The following is a 17903-nucleotide window of genomic DNA, read 5'->3' as shown; positions in this document are numbered from 1 at the left end:
AATCACACGGTCCTCGGGACCAATTAAATGCGACTTCCCATCATTTCCCCAACAGTCTCACTTCCTGCACCACTAAACAGGTTAATTGAAATGATCAGTTATTCATTGTTCTGTCCATCTGTGAAATATTCTCTCTCCTGCTTCTCTTTTTCTAAAGATACCAGATTAAATTTAGATAAATAATGAATCCTCATCAAGTCTTCTGCTGCTCGCTATCCAGGCCGTGTCAGCAAACACCAACATTATTCTTTGTCAGTCTGTCCAGGAATCAGTCAATAAATCCATGAGTTGAACCTCCTGACTGTTTTTCTCTCACAGCCCACACACACTCACATCTATCTTGCCATCTAGCATGTTTTCGGTTCTCTCTGCTACACACAAACACGCACATTCTATCATAGTGCATGGGGACTTTTCTTTGGCTTCCAACTGTTTTAAGCTGAGCTTTTTATATTTTCTATCCCTTAACCTTTAATCTAACCCTTGCAGAAATATTTTTTGGATTTGAAAATAAATGTTTTAAAATTAAAGTTGCCATGTAAAAGAAGTAATGATGTAAAAGCCATGTCATGTAAAAGATAGATCCTTTCTGTATCTAAGTGAAACAGATTATCGAAAAAATGTATTTATGGGTGGGAATTTAGTTCAGTTCATTGGTTGTTGTTTGGATAGAGGCAGATCTGAATGTGAGCTTCACGTCACTTGTACAAAAGAGCTGGGTTTATGTGAACAAAATTAAGTGTCATACATCACCAGAGAGAAGTCTGACATTTCATCGGAAAATCCAGTTATGATATTTCTGATTCTGATTAAAAATTACAACGTTAAAATAAAAAAGATATAAATACATTGTTGAATTGTTCACAGTAAGATCAATAATGCACATTTAGAAAATAGATAGTGTGAATTTCTAATTCATGATGACTTTAAAAGTTTAATAATACATTTAATGTTAATAGTTGAACTAACGACAACAGAATTATAATATAAATTATTATTTAAAATGTAATTACTTCAATAATTATTGCAATTAAAAATTCAGAATGTTTGAAGAAAACAATTATTAATATTAAACCTATCAATATTTAATATAACAACAATAATATATTCTATTAAAATTAAAGTTCAAATTAATAGTTGCATTCTTCCATTGACCACAAAAGCATACCCTAGTGAAAAATAAATATACTAAAATGTATATGAAATACATTTATTTCATGCTAAATATACTACAAATATATTTACATATTTATGTGCTTAATAAAAATACCCTGCAATTGTACTTTTAGTATACTAAACAGTCTGCTAAATTTGAACAACTAATTTTTTGCTTAATGCACTTTAATATTGCGAAAGTAGTGCTGAGGTCCAACTAAAGATATACTGAAGTACATTTGATTGTGCTAAAGTGGAACTATAGCAAGGATATACTTTAGGTACACTTTAAATATCTTGCATTTAAAGACAATCTTCATCAATAGCGACATTAAAACACAATTTAGGCTTAATATTAAGAAATGTGCCTTGTGCACAGGTAATACTCCAAATAAAGTTTAATTATAATTCTATATCAGTAGCCTAAGTCTCGAGCGATATGTCAGTAAATATGCTAATAGACTTTAACTATACTTAGCTTTATAGAATGTTGATAGTGCTTAAAATGTAAATCACAGATTTTTCTTCCACCATAGTTCTCAAATCTTTTTCATGTTTGCACACATCAACCAAACAGCAGGTTTGATATCAATGACCATGAATAATTCTCATAACTAATCGCAACATGCCAAATTTCAACATTGTTACACACAACCGCTTCAGAAAACTTGGAATGTAATGTACAAAACATTCACTGCACTACACTACACTACACTACGCTACAGTCCCTGGTCACTATTCACTTTCATTCTACAGAAAAGATCTGAATGAATGTCCTGCCTTTTCCTTTTGTGTCGTACAGAAGGAAAACATTTATTCTAAAAGATATGAGGGTGAGTAAATGATGTAGATAACAGAATTTCTTTTTTTGGGCGAACTCTACATTTAAGGCATTTTTAAATGTGCTTTATTAAAGCCATTTTTTGCTGATAGGGACCATTAGATGTTCCCAGTCATGTAGGTAATTACAGGTTGTACTATCCTTGTGGGCACAATTTGATCCCAACAATGATGGCAAAAGCTGACCCCACACACATCCTCCATACAGACAGACACAATGCTGAGGAAGTTTATAATGATGATACCCATAACGCCCCTGTGGAGTACCTTTTGCCCTCTCTCCAGGGCACAAATCTGAAACACAGCAGAAATACTATATACACAACATAGGTGAAACAGGAATCATTCAAAAAGGGTTTCATCCATGCAGCTTTTCCTCTATTCATCGAATCATTTCCTTGGGTAAGGTGGTTAGGAGCACAATGTGAAAAGGCAGTTTTTTTCTGTCTCATAAAAGACAATCATTACTCGTTTTCTCACTGGCGCTCTTTGAAGTAAAAGGTCAAGTTGTTCTGTCTGTGTGAAGGACTGCACCGTGTTGGAGTAATTCTCTCGGACTGGAATTGCCAGAGTGTTGGACTAATTATTTTTGCTGTTAGAACCCTAATGAGCAGCAGAACTGTAGGCGTGAGCTGGCAGAACATGATCAGTGCTTACAAATGATCACTAACAATCAGACAGTCTCCTAAATTTTGCACTAAAACACACACATTCAGCCAAGCTCTAAATCACAAAACACCCAGCTGTGCTCCTAACGTCACCTTTACAGCGAGAACAAGCTGAGTGCGGCTGAACCAAAGTCTGGTCACACAAACCTTTCACATCTGATTGGTGTCTAAAGATGGAGAAAAAGAGATCTCATTTGAGATTTTTCTTTCATGAGACTGAAGACGCCGAGTAAAACTTAAGAAGAACGAATGGATGAATGATTTCACCCAAGAGCCATTTACCTTTCTTAGCAAAAGGAGAATTCTGAGAATCAGTTCTTATTAGACATCTCCATTTATACTGAAATGTTTTTTTTTCTTTATCCAGCATAATTCCAAAATTAAATTTTTAGCGAAACATTAAATGCCATTAAGTGCTTGAGATTACACAGAATTGGATGTTTAAATGTCAACAAAACACTTGAGTCACATAATGGCAGATAACGGAATGGATGGAATTAATAAATTGCATAGATAAATGAGTGAAAAATTGTTCAGATTCTTTCAGCAAGGGAATGCCACTTTCAGCAGTGCATTATTCTCTTGCAGCCTTTGTCAAAAACACTTATTCTCTGCTGTGAGTGAACAAAATTGAGCTGACTAAAAGTACCAATACTAGTATTTCGTGAGCAAAAGTTACAAAATAATAGTATCTAATTACTGTCAAGTTCAAGGAGTGATGTTCTTAAAATCTAACCCACTACTGGGAATAGTGGTAACACTAATACTAAAAAAATGAATGAATGAATGAATGGGCCTACACATGTATAAAAATTTAATTTTGCTTATGAATTTTTATGCTACAATTTTGACAACGCCATTTCACAATATCAATTTAATCACTTACCATCCATTAACATGATCTAAAATAAAATAAAAAAAGTGAAATTATACTTTGACCACAAATTTGGTTTGTGTCCTGTAAATCCTTTATTTTTTACACTTCTACAGTCACCTCTGGAGGATGGTGATCATGTATGAGACTGATTTCACACCTGTAGCTCATTGTACGTGTGTGTATGTTTAGTATGATTCTGATTATGTTGATGTAAATATTTTGGTTATCTAAAACACATACGCGTGAAGTTTGACATGCACTTTATTTAATAAAGACAAAATAACACTTTTGAAGAGGAACTGACTTTTGATGTCCAGTGAAAACACCACAAGTAGCTTGACGGTCACACTGCAGCACAGCAGTTTATAGCGCACAATGACCAAAATAACACTAGCTCTCGTGAAACTTAAAGTGCTTTGCAAGTTTCTTTCACTTTTGGCCTAAGTCAGGCTTTTCTTCTTCACGGGCTCCCTCTCAGTTCTGTGCGCTCCCGAAAGGAGCGGGATGTATGTATCGCTACGCGACGCGCGCAAGGCACCTTCCCACGCGTTCCCGGGCGCGTCAGACCGGCGTGAGGAGCTTCTCACCGCGAGCTCGAGCTCGCGCAGCTCCATGAGTTCCAGTTCGTGCTTGGCGGCGGTTTCTAGCACCTTCTGCTTGTTGTAATAGATGACAAAATTGTTGATGATAGGGTGGATGGGCAGCGCTATGGCGATCACCCCGCACAGGAAGCTGATGGCCGCGTTGCACCGGCCTAGGGTGGTTTTTGGGTAGATGTCCCCATAGCCGACGGTGGTCATGGTGATGATGGCCCACCAGAAGGACTGCGGGATGCTTCTGAACAGTGTCTCCGGGTGGCTCTGCTCCATGGTGTACCCGAGCGCGGAGAACACGAAGATGCCCACTCCCATGTACATGAGGAGCAGCCCCAGCTCCTTGAAGCTCCGTTTGAGCGCGTACGTGAGCGTCTGCAGGCCAGAAGAATGGCGCGCTAGCTTGAAGATCCGCGCAATGCGCATGATGCGGAGCGCCTGCACCGCCTGCTGCACGTTGGCCAGCTCCATCATGGCCGTGCCGAGGTACGTGAGAACCAGCACCACGTAGAACGGCAGGATGGCCAAGAAGTCTATCATGTTCATGAAGGAGAGCGTGAAGCGCACCTTGTTTGGGGACGATGCGAGGCGCAGCACGTACTCTACTGTGAACCAGCCGATGCACGCCGTCTCGATAGCATCCAGGCTCGGGTGCTCAACGCGATTCCCCTCGGAGTCCTCCACCTGGAGGTCCGGTATGGTCCCGAGACACATCACCACAGATGACACTAGGATGAAAAGGAAGGACACAACGGCAATTACGCGTGCTGGGAGCGAGGACTCTGGTTTCTCCATGAACTTCCAGAGGAACTTCTGCCACCTTTCAGTGCGGCTCACGTTAGGGTCACAGTCCAGATCATCCAGGATCAGTTTCACCTTGTCTGCAATCTCTGCCAACTCTTCCTCCTTCTCAGTCAAGTTACTCTTGCAGCATTCGTCCAAGTAGCTCAAGTCGATCTTCCAAAACTCCATCTCTTTGATAAAACAAATAGGGCAGATTCCGCGCTTCATATGGATCTCTCCAAAGTAGTACACTTCCACGATGCATTTAAACGAGTCGGGATCTCTGTCGAAGTAGAACTCTCGTTTTCCAGGGTCGTAATCATCGCAGAGCGAGGAAATGACATCAAAACTCCGAGTTGAGCAGTTCACTAGTTCGGCGAGCCTGCTGTCCGGATAGCGGTTCAGAATGTCTCCGCACAGCACCAGCCGCACGCCGCCGATGTTTACGGCGATTTCTTTGTCGTCGCTGCTCGACGAGCCGTTACAGTGCGCGAACCGGGTCCTCGGTAGCGTCCACATCCTCGCAGCCCTAGTCTCAAAACATTTAAATGGCGTTAAATGTTAGGAACGGTGAGTTCAAAGAAAAGGCGCATGGAGACGCAGGGTCCTCGTATGTCAAGAGGATTCTGATCAACTTCGTAAATACTAAAGACATGCTAAGAGAGTAAAATTAATACATTTTGTCTTGAAAAAAAGCTTTGATAAGAAAATGAATCAAGAGAATGCTATCTCGATTCAAGCAGATAACAGTTCTGTGCGCTTTTGCGCAGTGAAAGCGCGCAGTTGGCACAGCAGTAACAGGTCTCCCCCCTCCTCCCTGTGCACCACTCTCTCTCTCTCTCTCTCTCTCTCTCTCTGTAACCCCCGATCCTTTATTAATATATCTCGCCTGGTGTTTCCTACCATTTCCAACCTGGTTTTGCAACTCTTTTGCCCAACTTACAAAAGACCAATAGTAGTGAACAGAGAGCGAATTTAAAGAAGGGGAGGTTGACTTTTTCTTTGGATTGATATATATTGTTTCGTGCTCACTTCTGTTATTATTGATACCTTTTAAAAGTTTTTCTCACGCAACGCAAATTGCAATTTTCCGTCAGTGGTGCAGTAACCGAAACATCGGTTATAAACAGGTGAAAATATTGGCTCCATCTTGTCGTAAAGTTTTGCGATTACAGCTTGACAACTGCGGTAAAAATATATAGATGTAAAATCTTTTTTTCTCTTTTCACAGGCAATTGTTGTGAAGCTCCGAGTTAAACAGTTTATTACTCCAGCAGTAACGTACATAAATCACATGGCCGTTCTCTCACCTGTTACTTGCACAGTCCACAAGATCCTGGATATTTCCATAAAGTCCAAGTTGATTCATACATCACAGGCCTTTTTCACAGGAAGAACGTATGTGCTAAATAAAAACACTGAATAGAACGTTTCTGAATTAGCATTAGTCACTCAACATTTAGTTCAGCTTGTCGGGGAGAGGCGCTCACCGGCATCCCTGAGTAACTGCGCCACCCTTAGAAATTTCACTAGAACTGCAATATAGACAACAAAGAAAGATGTGTTTTTAATAGCTTTTTTTTTTAAACACTTGACTGGCAACTGAACATTTCCATCATTACCTAGGGAACTTATACTGACACGCTGAATTTTTATTTGTCACAATGGGAACCTGCTATTAGGTACTCTATTATATAGCAGCTGTTTAACGTCTTTTAAATAAAATGTAAACAAAACAATTAATGGAACTGCAAGATTAAACAGAAAATGTACAGTTTCTGCTGGGCAAAAATACATTAATTAATTAATTAGTAAATTGTATAAAACAAACATGACATTTATGAATATTTCTTTGTCCAGAGAACAAAATGAGAGAAAAAGTACTTTTTTAGTATCTGAACCTTCGACTCAAAATCTAGTTACCCTGTGACAACTTGCCCTAGTCTCCCCAATTCATTGAAGCACTGATTTGTTTAGCATTAACCATCAAGTCATAAAAATTAAATACATTATATAATGTTACTTGTTTTCGGTGAATCCTGTGGTCAGCAACGATTTCAATCTGAGAATTATAAAAGCAAAAAAGATGAAAGTAGCAACAGAAGTGGTTCTAGTTTAGAAAATCAGACATTTTAATATTTCAAAGTCAAATCAATCACCATGGAAACAAACCTTCAGATGGGCTGGTATGTGCAAAATACACCACATTCAAAACCACTGCCGCAAAACCAGACAAACCTGGAGAAAATCCCATATCTCCACAGGTATGGCTTCATTCAGTTTGTTTACAATGAAATATTTAATCCTTACTCAAACATTGTTTGTTTGTATAATACAGCACAAAAAAATCATCATACCTTCCTGTAATGAGGCAGGTAGACATTAAAATCTAACTGAGTTCACTCAAATAATATAAGGAAAAAAATGTAAGCTGATTTAAATTGGTTGTGCTAAAAATTGGAGACTGAAAAAATAATGAAATAAAACCTACAACTGGAAAACAGCCAACCAAACTAGACTCCCCGTTTAATCTGGGCATGAAAGAACTTTCGACTTTTACACGGTTTTGGCAATGCAGTCAGACCAACTGGCACATTATACACACACACACATCAGTGTGCACATGCACACACACTCACACACACACACATTCACACACTCATTCACACCAGTAGCTGTGCAGTTAATCCTCTGGAATATATGGGAAGAGTTGAAGTGCATCAGTGTGTGGTATTCATCCACCATACTTTAATTTAAAGGCTCTAAAAGCAGGAGAGTTCTTCACTTCTCTCCTGCTTGTTTCTATCACTCTCAGTTCACGTTATTTCACCAGGCCGATTTTCTTGGCCTCTGTTTCATAGATCAGAAGCCTCCACATTTTCACTATAAACACTTCTGCTTCCTCATCCAATACCTGTAGGAAACACACCCAATGATTATCCACACAGTAAAGGGGTGAATCTAACAAAAACATGTCCAGGTCATAATTCACCTCAAAATGAATTTTTTTGTTACTGTGTTTCTACAGAATGCTTATTGTTAAAATTACTTTGGTAATGAGAAACTTTGGCACTTTTGGTAATGAGAAATGTGCTTAATTGTGATGAAAAGAAATATTAAATTTGACTTATGTAATATACTTCAAAATATCATATTCTACTATAATATAATATAATATAATAAATATAATATAATATAAGGGTGAAACATGATACTGACATGACAGGTTTTGTGAGATTCACCCAATATTATTTATTAAGAGTATGTGCAAATATCAAACCACTTTTAAATGTGCTATTTACCATGGCAACATCATCCAGAATTCCCTCTGGCGTACTGTGAGCCATGACCTGCAACAAGACAAAACACATTAATACAGAGAATGGAAAACAGACAATATTCCCACTAAGATATAGACAGAAACACGCACCTTTGAACAGACAAAGTCAACTAGTGTGGCTTCCTCTTCTCCAATGTATTCTATGATTTTCTTATTGATCCAGGGGCGGATCCTCCTGTCCATCAATGTCTGTGTGGGCAAAAGAGTCATCAATACATTACATGCACACGCGTCTACATAAACCGTTCGATATAAGCAACAATATACAAATAAACAGCCATTTAAAGCAGTCACACTAATAGCTTGTCTAATAGCTTTTCTCTCACCGTGTCCACCATGTTCCAGTCCAGTGGATAATTAAACAGCTCTTGTTTGACTGTGGGAATTTTCTCAATCAGACTCTTGATATGTTTTCGTTTCTCTTCTGTGTTTACACCAGGCCGTGACCCTGTGACCTCTGCTCCATCTAGGCTAAGGCCTCCCCTCTCATCCTCACTGTAGTCAAGAGGTACCAGCTTCCTCTTTTTGGGTGCTTCCTCCGCCTCCTCCTCATCAAACTTATTAAAGATGCTGTCCACCGCAGCAAGAGCCTTTCGTCTTCCTGCCTGGGGCAATTTAGGACTGCCTGCAGCACCTGAGAGACAAAAAGTAGTTTGAAATCATTTGATGCAAAGGAGAAGAAAAACTTTCTGAAAAAAAAAATCTAAATACTGAATATATTATTAATGTACACTACCATTCAAAATTTAGAGTCAGTAAGATTTTTGTTTTGTTTTGTTTTGAAAAGATAGTTTCCTATGCTCACCAAGGCTGTATTTATTTGATCAAAAATACATTTACAAATACAATTTCATCTGTTTTCTATTTTAAAGTGTTTTTTTTCAGGATTTTTTGATAAAGAGAGTTCAAAAGAAACAGAATTTATTTGAAATAGAAACCATTTGTAACATTATAAATGTTTTTACTGTCAATTTCGATCAATAATGCATCCTTGCTGTATTAATTTCTTTTCAAAATAAAAGACGCCAAACCTTTGAACGGTGGTGTAAATAAAAATAGATAGACTAAATAAAAATAGGACAGACAGACAGACAGACAGACGGACGGATAGATAGATAGATGGATAGATGGATAGATAGATAGATAGATAGATAGATAGATAGAACTGAGTTGTTCAGTGCTTCAGGCTGAAGTAACTACTATCGCAGTTTAGATGTTTAAAACAAGGGTTAGGGGTCAAGCTTAATCATAATAATAAAGTAATTCCTATATTCCTATTCCTATATAAGAAATCTCACTAAATCTGAATTTGTTGCACATCAGCTCCAATGCTTTTGTTAATTCCTTACAGAAAATATAGTTCAAGTAACACCACAGACCTAGTTTGAGACTGAGGCCTATTTTAGGCCTGAGCTCTTCTGTGGGCGGGGCCTCATGTGAAGCATTCTCATGCAACGTGATGCCCTGTGGTGATTCGCTGCCAGGTGTGAGGGGCGTGGTATTGCCACTGGCTGAAGAGATAGAGGGCGCCGTTGGAACAGGTCTGAGTGTGGGCTTCAAGCATGGCTTGACCTCTCGGTCATCATCGTCCTCCTCTTCGTCTTCCTCTCGGTCTGTGATGTTATTGTCTGAGGAGTACGCCTCTTGCTCCGCGCCTTCTTTTCTCTGATGCTCCTCATGGGAGATGTGCAGCACCTCCTCGCTCTGCTCTTGCTTTAGAGGAGGCTGCCACTGTTTCTCAGCCTCCTGCTCTATCTTTAAGGCAAAAAACAAAGTTAGACGCACAGATGCAGACGAATGCAGACATAAAAACGCACACACATACGCACTCTCTGAAGTTCAGCATCAGGGTCTGGGTGTCCTTCTGCTAGGAGTCTCTGTCTGATCTCCTCCAACTCATCTTTCTCTCTTTTTCTGTCCCTCTCATCTAATTCCACCTCTTTCTCTCTATCTCTCAATCGCTTCTGCAATGCACTGCCCCTGAGACAGACAAAAAAAGAGAGCAAGACTAGAATTATAGACAGGGCGAGATAATGTATTTGAGCACAACAGAATATATGGGTTTTTCTTCAACTATGGTTACCTACTGTAAAATGATAAATTAAAAATATTTATATTTTGAGACCTTTTTCATAATCTTGCAGAGTAAAAACTGCATTACTGTTATTCAACAACCTTGACATAAGTATTTGCATCATTTCATTGGGTTTGTACCTGTAGTATTTGGGATCATCTCTGTCATCATCATAATCCTCCAGGAACTCTTTCAGGCGCTTGGCTTCTTTAGCCTGCCGGAAAAAAAGGGTTTTATATGAATAATTTTCTCTTGGAACCAATTAGGGCCAAGACATATATTGATGAATTTGTAGCCATTAAGTTTCCTACAGAGTGTGTCATTAGACTAATTTCCTTCCTTGTACTATGACTCAAAAATGTGACAAAAAAGATCAGACAAAAAGATGGCAAAAATGTATTAGTAAAAATATATGTACACTACCGTTCAAAGGCTTGGGTACAGAAATACTTATAAAAAATAAAAACATTTTAAAAATCATATTTTTATTCAGCAAGAATGCATTAAATTGATCAAAAGTGATAGTAAAGACATGTATAATCATATTACTTCTTGCATTAAACAGTTTAAATCTATTCAGCTGCTTGAAATTATGGTACGTCCAACTGAGGAGAAAATAATATATATTTGTAAACCATTTCAGCAAAAACACATAGCAAAAAAATGTTTTTACCTCTATCATCATGTGTATAAATAGACTCTGATAGCTAATAGTTTTTATACATTTATTCTTACCATCTCTCTGTGTCTTTCCTCTTCTCTCTCTGTTTCTTTACTGTAATCCCTTGCTTTTTTCCTCTCTCTGATCTCCCAGTTCTTCAGGCGCTGTAAAAGACAAACATCACATTATCTTACTGTGTTCGGTTACAAGCACAGATCTGTTTGTCCTGCATTTGAGAATAAAAGAGGGCAGATGATCTAGAAGCAGGACACTACAGAGCTCCAGAGACAGAAGCAGTGCTCTGGAATGGCACAGATTTTCTCTCACCAGCCTTTCTGCACTTTTATCGACCAAAACCTCATACATTAGTTTAACATGACCATTTAGATTAGATCACATCTTTAAAGTGCAAAGAGCGAGGAAATCCATGATGTTCCATTATAATCATCTAAAACAGTACATTTTGGATTCCAAACCTCCTGATAGGCTGCTTCTTTTTCACGTAGCTTCCTCTCCAGTTTCCGTCGTTCATACGCCTCTTCCTCATCTTCCTCACGCTCTCTTTTCTTCTCTTCTCGACTCTTCTCCCTTCAAAACACAACGCGCCCACACACAACATTTATTCTGTACATTAGAAACTAGCAATTACACTACTTACAGAAGATAAACAACACTTACAAAGGATATAGAGACAAAGATACTAGCTGAACCTTTTAGATGGTTCCAGACATGTCTAAATATTCTACTTTAGAAGACTAAACCCGACCAAATGAAATATTACAAATATTAGCTTTATCTAACACCTTTAACACTTCTTTTTCTATATTTTATCATCTTTTTATTTATTTTATGTAAAATATATTATATTAATATTATGATGGACGGTTTTTGTTTTATTCACTCTTTTCATTCTTAGTTTTAGTTACTTGTTACTTTTTAAATTGTCGTATTTCTTTTAATTATTTAAAAACTACAGTTCTGTGTGTTCTGCGCATTATGTCATATGAAGCAATATGTGACCCTGGACCACAAAACCAGTCTGAAGTCGCTGGGGTATATTTGTAGCAATAGCCAAAAATACATTGTATGGGTCAAAATTATCGATTTTTCTTTTATGCCAAAATCATTAGGATATTAAGTAAAGATCATGTTCCATGAAGATATTTTGTAAATGTCCTACTGTAAATATATTAAAACTTAATTTTTGATTAGTAATATGCATTGCTAAGAACTTCATTTGGACAACTTTAAAAGTGATTTTCTCAATATTTAGATTTTTTTGTACCCTCAGATTCCAGATATTCAAATAGTTGTATCTCGGCCAAATATTGTCCTATCCTAACAAACCATACATCAATGGAAAGCTTATTCATCCAGCTTTCAGATGATGTATACATCTCAGTTTCGAAAAATTGACATTTAAGAAGGTTTTGTGGTCCAGTGTCTCATATGAGAAACACTACTTGAAAGGTGCTATACAAATAAAGTTATTTTCATTTGTTTTTCCCAGAAGCCCATACATTTCAAATGTGTATATAGCTGAACTTCAGGAATACATTAGCAAGTAGTCAACTTCTTTGATATGGACAGACATGCACTAAAAGCCACAAAATAATTCTGATTCCGTGATGTCTTTTAAAATAAGATAGAATGGTTTTCGCTACAAATTAATTAGGTAATGTGAATTATTTTCAAGTGAAACAGGAAATAATTTAAAAATAAATAAATAAATAAAGTCTTGCACATTGTCATAGTTTGCACAACTTTATTATGCAATATTCTGGTCAAAGTTTTCGGTCAGGTAAAAAATGCAGATGCTTGTACAGATTCTATAGTCATACACACCTTGATCTGCTTCTGTCTTTACTGCGATCACGACTCCTCTCTTTCTCCCGCTCTTTCTCCTTTGTTCGTTCTCGCTCTCGCTCCTTTTCTCTCTCCTTCTGTCTCTCTCTCTCCCGCTCCTTCTCTCTCTCCCGATCACGTCGCTCTTTCTCTCGTTCTCTCTCTTTGTCTCGGTCTCTCCGCTCTTTCTCAATCTGCTGCCGTTCTCTCTCCTTCTCCTCCTCTAGTTTCTGCAGGGTTCCGGTGGGGAAAGAGAGATATTAGTTCATGTAAGTGTGAGAACACACATATAGAAGAAGGGCAACGTTCCAGAATCTCCCTGGAAACAGAAAGAGGTTTAAATCATGAAGCCAGTGTCTCAGTATGATGAAAATCTCATGATTTCAACACTTACACTCAAATAGATGCACACACAGTATTCCTCTCCCACATTAAGTTTCATCCTTCTACACATGATTTTGGAGAAACCATGAAAAAAAACATCTGAAATATTTTAAATAAAGCAAATAATAATTGGTAAGATAAAGAGGCCACACTGCATTAAAGAGGCTTTCTATATGAATGACCTGAAGAGACTACACAGTTGTCTGCGGTAGACATTTCTTTGTGTTCAGAGATGGTTTCATTGCCAGGCCTTTAAAAGAGGTAGGGTGGGTTAGTTCACATACATACAAATATACTTAAACATACTCACTACCAGAGTTGCTCTGATTCCAAAAAATATATATATATAAATAAAGCTGTAGTCTGTACCAATATGAGTAGAATATCAATTTCATTGCAACAGCAAAAACTAATACGCTTTATAAATTCACTATGTTCAAAGGTTTGGGGTTGGTGAGATTGTGTTAATATGTTCTTTAAAAAAAAATAGTACTGTATATAAGAATTTGTCAAATCGATTAACCATGATTAATAGTGTTTAAATAAAAGTTTGTGTTAACACATTAAGTGTGTGTACTGTGTATATTTATATGTATATATAAATGCACACACATACATGTATATATGTAAGAAATACATGAAACATATATTTATATTTTATGCATAATGTAAGTCATATTGATGTGCATATATTGATATATACATTTAAATATACACAGCACACACATTGTGTACACAAACTTATTTTGGATGCGATTAATCGATTTGACAGCACTTTATATGTATTAATTTGGACAGTAAAAATATGAATATAAACAAAACTTAAAAAAAGGAAAGTAGCAAACAGCAGTGTTTGATTAATAATAACAACATAATGCACAGCAATAGATCTATTTGGCTACATTTACACTTCAAAGGTATTCTTTGTCCATTCCTTTAAGACAAACTGACCCTTTACATGAATACCTCTTCAAGACCATCTTGACCAAGACGTGACCGTTCAGACACAGAAATACGAACCTGTCAGTCAGACAGTCCTCGGGTACCAAATTGACTGATACTACACTTCTTTATGTTAGTATTGAACTTGTACATCCTTACTCCAAACAAACTCTGTGTATTTCTCTCATAATTCAATATCAGATTTGAAAGCGATGCTCATTCTTTCCAATCACTGATTTATTTTTAAATCGGTTTTGCAGAGATCCGTAATACACTGTATCATCCAAATACATTCACTTTGGCAAAATGAATGAAATCAGAGAGGTGGAATCTCACCCAATTGTCGTCTTCTGTTGTCCCTCAGGCCTCAGTCGCCCAACAAATACAAACAAATATAAACACAGACGCTGACCATGCAGAGACAGAGACAAGTTTCAAATAGCTATGGCAATAGAAAAGATATTGTCTGCTTTACTGAATGATTGCTGAGGACAAGAACTCTCTGCTCCGAATGGTGAACGCTGACAAAAGAGAGGAAATGCAAGAAAAAAGAGAGAGAAATGAGGAGCATGACCAAAAGATGTGCACAAATAAAGTGGGATTGAAAAGATGTGGGACTGATGCTGAAATTTTGTGAGCCAAAAATTGAATATGCAAAGTATATTTTTAGTGAACTTACCTCTCAATAAACAATGACAACAAGTTGAGACAGTAGCTTTTATTTTATTATTTATATCTCTTATTTTGAGAGGGGGGGGTCATAGATAATACCTTTTATTATTAATTTTTTCCACCTGCACATTTAAATAGTCTGTCCATGCCCATTTTCTACCCTCGCACTGGCCCTTAGGGCTATTTAACTTTGCACAAATAAAGTGGGATTGAAAAGATGTGGGACTGATGCTGAAATTTTGTGAGCCAAAAATTGAATATGCAAAGTATATTTTTAGTGAACTTACCTCTCAATAAACAATGACAACAAGTTGAGACAGTAGCTTTTATTTTATTATTTATATCTCTTATTTTGAGAGGGGGGGGGTCATAGATAATACCTTTTATTATTAATTTTTTCCACCTGCACATTTAAATAGTCTGTCCATGCCCATTTTCTACCCTCGCACTGGCCCTTAGGGCTATTTTACTTCTGTCTCTTTTAAGTTATAGGTTCGCGGTAAGGTTCAATACAGTTTTACTTCAATAAGTCTCAATAAGCTGGCATTACATTGTTAAATGATTAGAGACCTTTTTAATCAGTCTGTTTCCTTCATATAATCAAGCAAATCAAGGAAAATTTGATTCCTCATAATATGACTGCCTTAAATACACAGATATGGGCAAATTCTATACAGATAACATATCAGAGTTGCACTGTATTATTGTATCAAATGTGATGTAGAAAAAAATAACAAAATCAACATAGAAACAGAGAGAAAGAGGGAATGGGACAAGAAAGAAATATGACTTCTTACCTGAGGAATCTTCAGCTTTGTGCGTGCTGTGAAAGGGCGCCCCCCTCAGACTGCAGTGAAAAATACTGCAGTGGTTATTCAGTACTGCATTTCTCACCAAAACCACGCTTTTACACAGAGGACTCACAAAGGTTCACTGAGCTCTGCCCACACAACAGCTTCCAAAAATATGGTTTATTGAGCAACTTCTGCTGAACGCACACACTCAGGATTACAGTTTGTCTCCTGAGGTCAATACATCAAAGTGTGTTACATTTCAGCTGGTCTTTTTAACACTACCGCATCCTCAGAGCCACATTTCTGAGACCCAGAGCCAGTTGCACCTTTGTTGATCCTCCAGAAGGGGGCGCCCAAGATATGAAGAATAGAAAAGGAAGCTCATACTTACATCCTCTATTCCAGCAACTTTTTCCAAAGCTCTGAGATTCATCTTGCTTTAGTCACCATATGACCTCTACCGTAATGGTGGGGTTTAATGAACAGATTAGCTTTAGAGGGAGGTTTACAGTTCGTTCATGCACTTTTTGTGTGGTAAATCTAGCCTGAACTGGTCCTGCCCATCTGCTGCCATTGTTGCCACTCAGAGAAACAATCTAAGAGGCTTCAGCCAACTCTTTTCTATAATCATTCTTTCAGAGAACAGCTTCTAAAGTTGTCATCTGACAAATCTTTTGCTTGGACGCTGCTAGGTGAAATAACACAACAAAAGAGGCATTATTTCTAATAAACGTGAACAATGTTGTTTCTTGGATTTAAAAAATTGCCTCATGCAGCTGTCTAAAATGGGCAGGATATCTCAAATTCCTACAGATTTATTTGTGTGAAGTTACTCTACTGAGGTGTAGTTTCAGTTATAATAATGTGAGTTTAGAGTACTCTAGATGTGGCCGTCTTCAGTCCACAGACTAGGCTAAGAAAAGGAGAGAGGAAAAAAAAGAAAGTAGTGTGTTACCTTGTGTGTGTCTCTGAATTTGCTAATCTCTCTGGAAATCAGGTCTCGCTTGTCATCTTCCAGCCCCATGGCATTTATATCATCCTGGGGGGGAATAGTAAAACTGATTAGACCATGTGAGCAGATAAATTAAATCTTAATAAATGACCTTTAAGAGCAACAATAAGATAGATCTTACAAAGTAACAGTTACACCAAAAATAAAAAATTCTGTCACCATTTATTCAGTCTTATGTTGTTCAAAACTGACTTTCATCAGTGGAACACGAAATTACAAATTTTAATAATATGTCAGTTGATGTTTTCAATACAATTACAATAAAGGGATACTGGAGCTTTCAAGCTACAAAAAATACACCATAAAATTATGACTTTACTCACTTCAATGCTATATTACTCTTCGAAAATCATATGAGAACTTACTGTCATATGATATCTTTTGAAAAAGCAAGAAAATAAGTAATACGGGTTTGAAACTACATGAGGAATGAGTAAATGATGACAGAGTATTCCTTTAATTAAAACTTTCTGGAAGATGTCCCAGTATTTCAGTTAAGTCATTATGACAGGGCTGCTAGGTCAGTATGGTTACCATGGTGAGAGTAAAAATACCTCCTTTTTCTCTTTACGTTTCTTGCGTTGATGGGCTTCAGCATCCTGTGAGGAGGCTGAGAGCTCGCTGGAGTATTCCCGGATCAGACTGTCTATGGCACCTTTCACCATCTGATCACGCCGCTTCATCTCCTCGTCCAGAAGCTCTTCCTCCTCTTCATCTCTAGCCTCTTCTCCAGTCTGAGGAGCCTGTATAGGGAATATGTATTTGTATGTGACAGACAATTACCATGGTTTACAAACTCCTTTTAAGCTGGGACGTTCTAAGACTGACATGCACCAACAAACTCTTTCCATCAATGACATAAGTAAGAAGCATTCATATGAAAGATGTGTTAATATTGATGTAGAGTACACTACCATTCAACAGTTTTGAGTTTTATGTTTTTGAAATTCTCTTATGTCTGAAAGTATCTTTTGCATAACACTTCAGACATCATTCTAATATGCTGATTTGGTGCTCAATCATGCTCGTTATTTTAATTAAAGGGGTGGTTCAGTGATTTTTTTCTAGGCTTGATTGTGTTTATAGGGTGCAGTCTAACATGTGTTAATGCTTCGTTTTTAAAAAAACGCATTATTTTTCACATAATTTACCTTTATTCCACACCTCTCTGTCCCTTCTCTGAGAAACACGCTGATAATTTCCTTCTTTTATGAAGCCCCTCCCTCAGAAATAGGAGATGGGCTCTGATTGGTTAGCTAGCCC

At 37.4% G+C, this 17903-nt stretch overlaps 2 protein-coding genes across 2 annotated transcripts in view; both read right to left on the bottom strand.

The window, feature by feature from the left end:
- Positions 1-3915: 3915 nt before the first annotated feature.
- On the bottom strand, positions 3916-5636 carry kcnf1b (potassium voltage-gated channel, subfamily F, member 1b). Its single transcript, XM_016276935.1, has one exon. It carries the CDS (start codon positions 5433-5435, stop codon positions 3981-3983), a length of 1455 nt encoding a protein of 484 aa, XP_016132421.1. The 5' UTR covers positions 5436-5636; the 3' UTR covers positions 3916-3980.
- A 770-nt stretch (positions 5637-6406) lies between these two features.
- The window catches only part of LOC107588581 (RNA-binding protein 25-like), a 14153-nt gene continuing 2656 nt past the window's right edge, over positions 6407-17903 (bottom strand). Inside the window, exons 7-19 of the mRNA XM_016276722.1 lie at positions 17195-17383; positions 16584-16667; positions 12837-13066; positions 11468-11579; positions 11066-11155; positions 10471-10544; positions 10086-10236; positions 9636-10011; positions 8583-8890; positions 8347-8445; positions 8219-8266; positions 6940-7830; positions 6407-6451 (exon numbers count right to left, since the gene is read on the bottom strand). Coding sequence (XP_016132208.1) covers positions 7738-7830; positions 8219-8266; positions 8347-8445; positions 8583-8890; positions 9636-10011; positions 10086-10236; positions 10471-10544; positions 11066-11155; positions 11468-11579; positions 12837-13066; positions 16584-16667; positions 17195-17383 — 1854 coding nt within the window. The 3' untranslated portion in view covers positions 6407-6451; positions 6940-7737. The remainder of the gene's footprint in view (positions 6452-6939; positions 7831-8218; positions 8267-8346; positions 8446-8582; positions 8891-9635; positions 10012-10085; positions 10237-10470; positions 10545-11065; positions 11156-11467; positions 11580-12836; positions 13067-16583; positions 16668-17194; positions 17384-17903) is intronic.

The sequence above is a fragment of the Sinocyclocheilus grahami genome, unplaced genomic scaffold (genome assembly GCF_001515645.1).
Source record: "Sinocyclocheilus grahami isolate Dianchi unplaced genomic scaffold, SAMN03320097.WGS_v1.1 scaffold106.1, whole genome shotgun sequence".
In the NCBI taxonomy this organism is placed as follows: Eukaryota; Metazoa; Chordata; class Actinopteri; order Cypriniformes; family Cyprinidae; genus Sinocyclocheilus; species Sinocyclocheilus grahami.
Note: the sequence above shows the minus strand (reverse complement) of the source record. Positions and strands in the feature narration are given on the sequence as shown.

Coding starts and splice junctions, on each gene's coding strand:
- kcnf1b (XM_016276935.1), bottom strand. CDS start 5,435: ATGTGGACGCTACCGAGGACCCGGTTCGCGCACTGTAACGGCTCGTCG.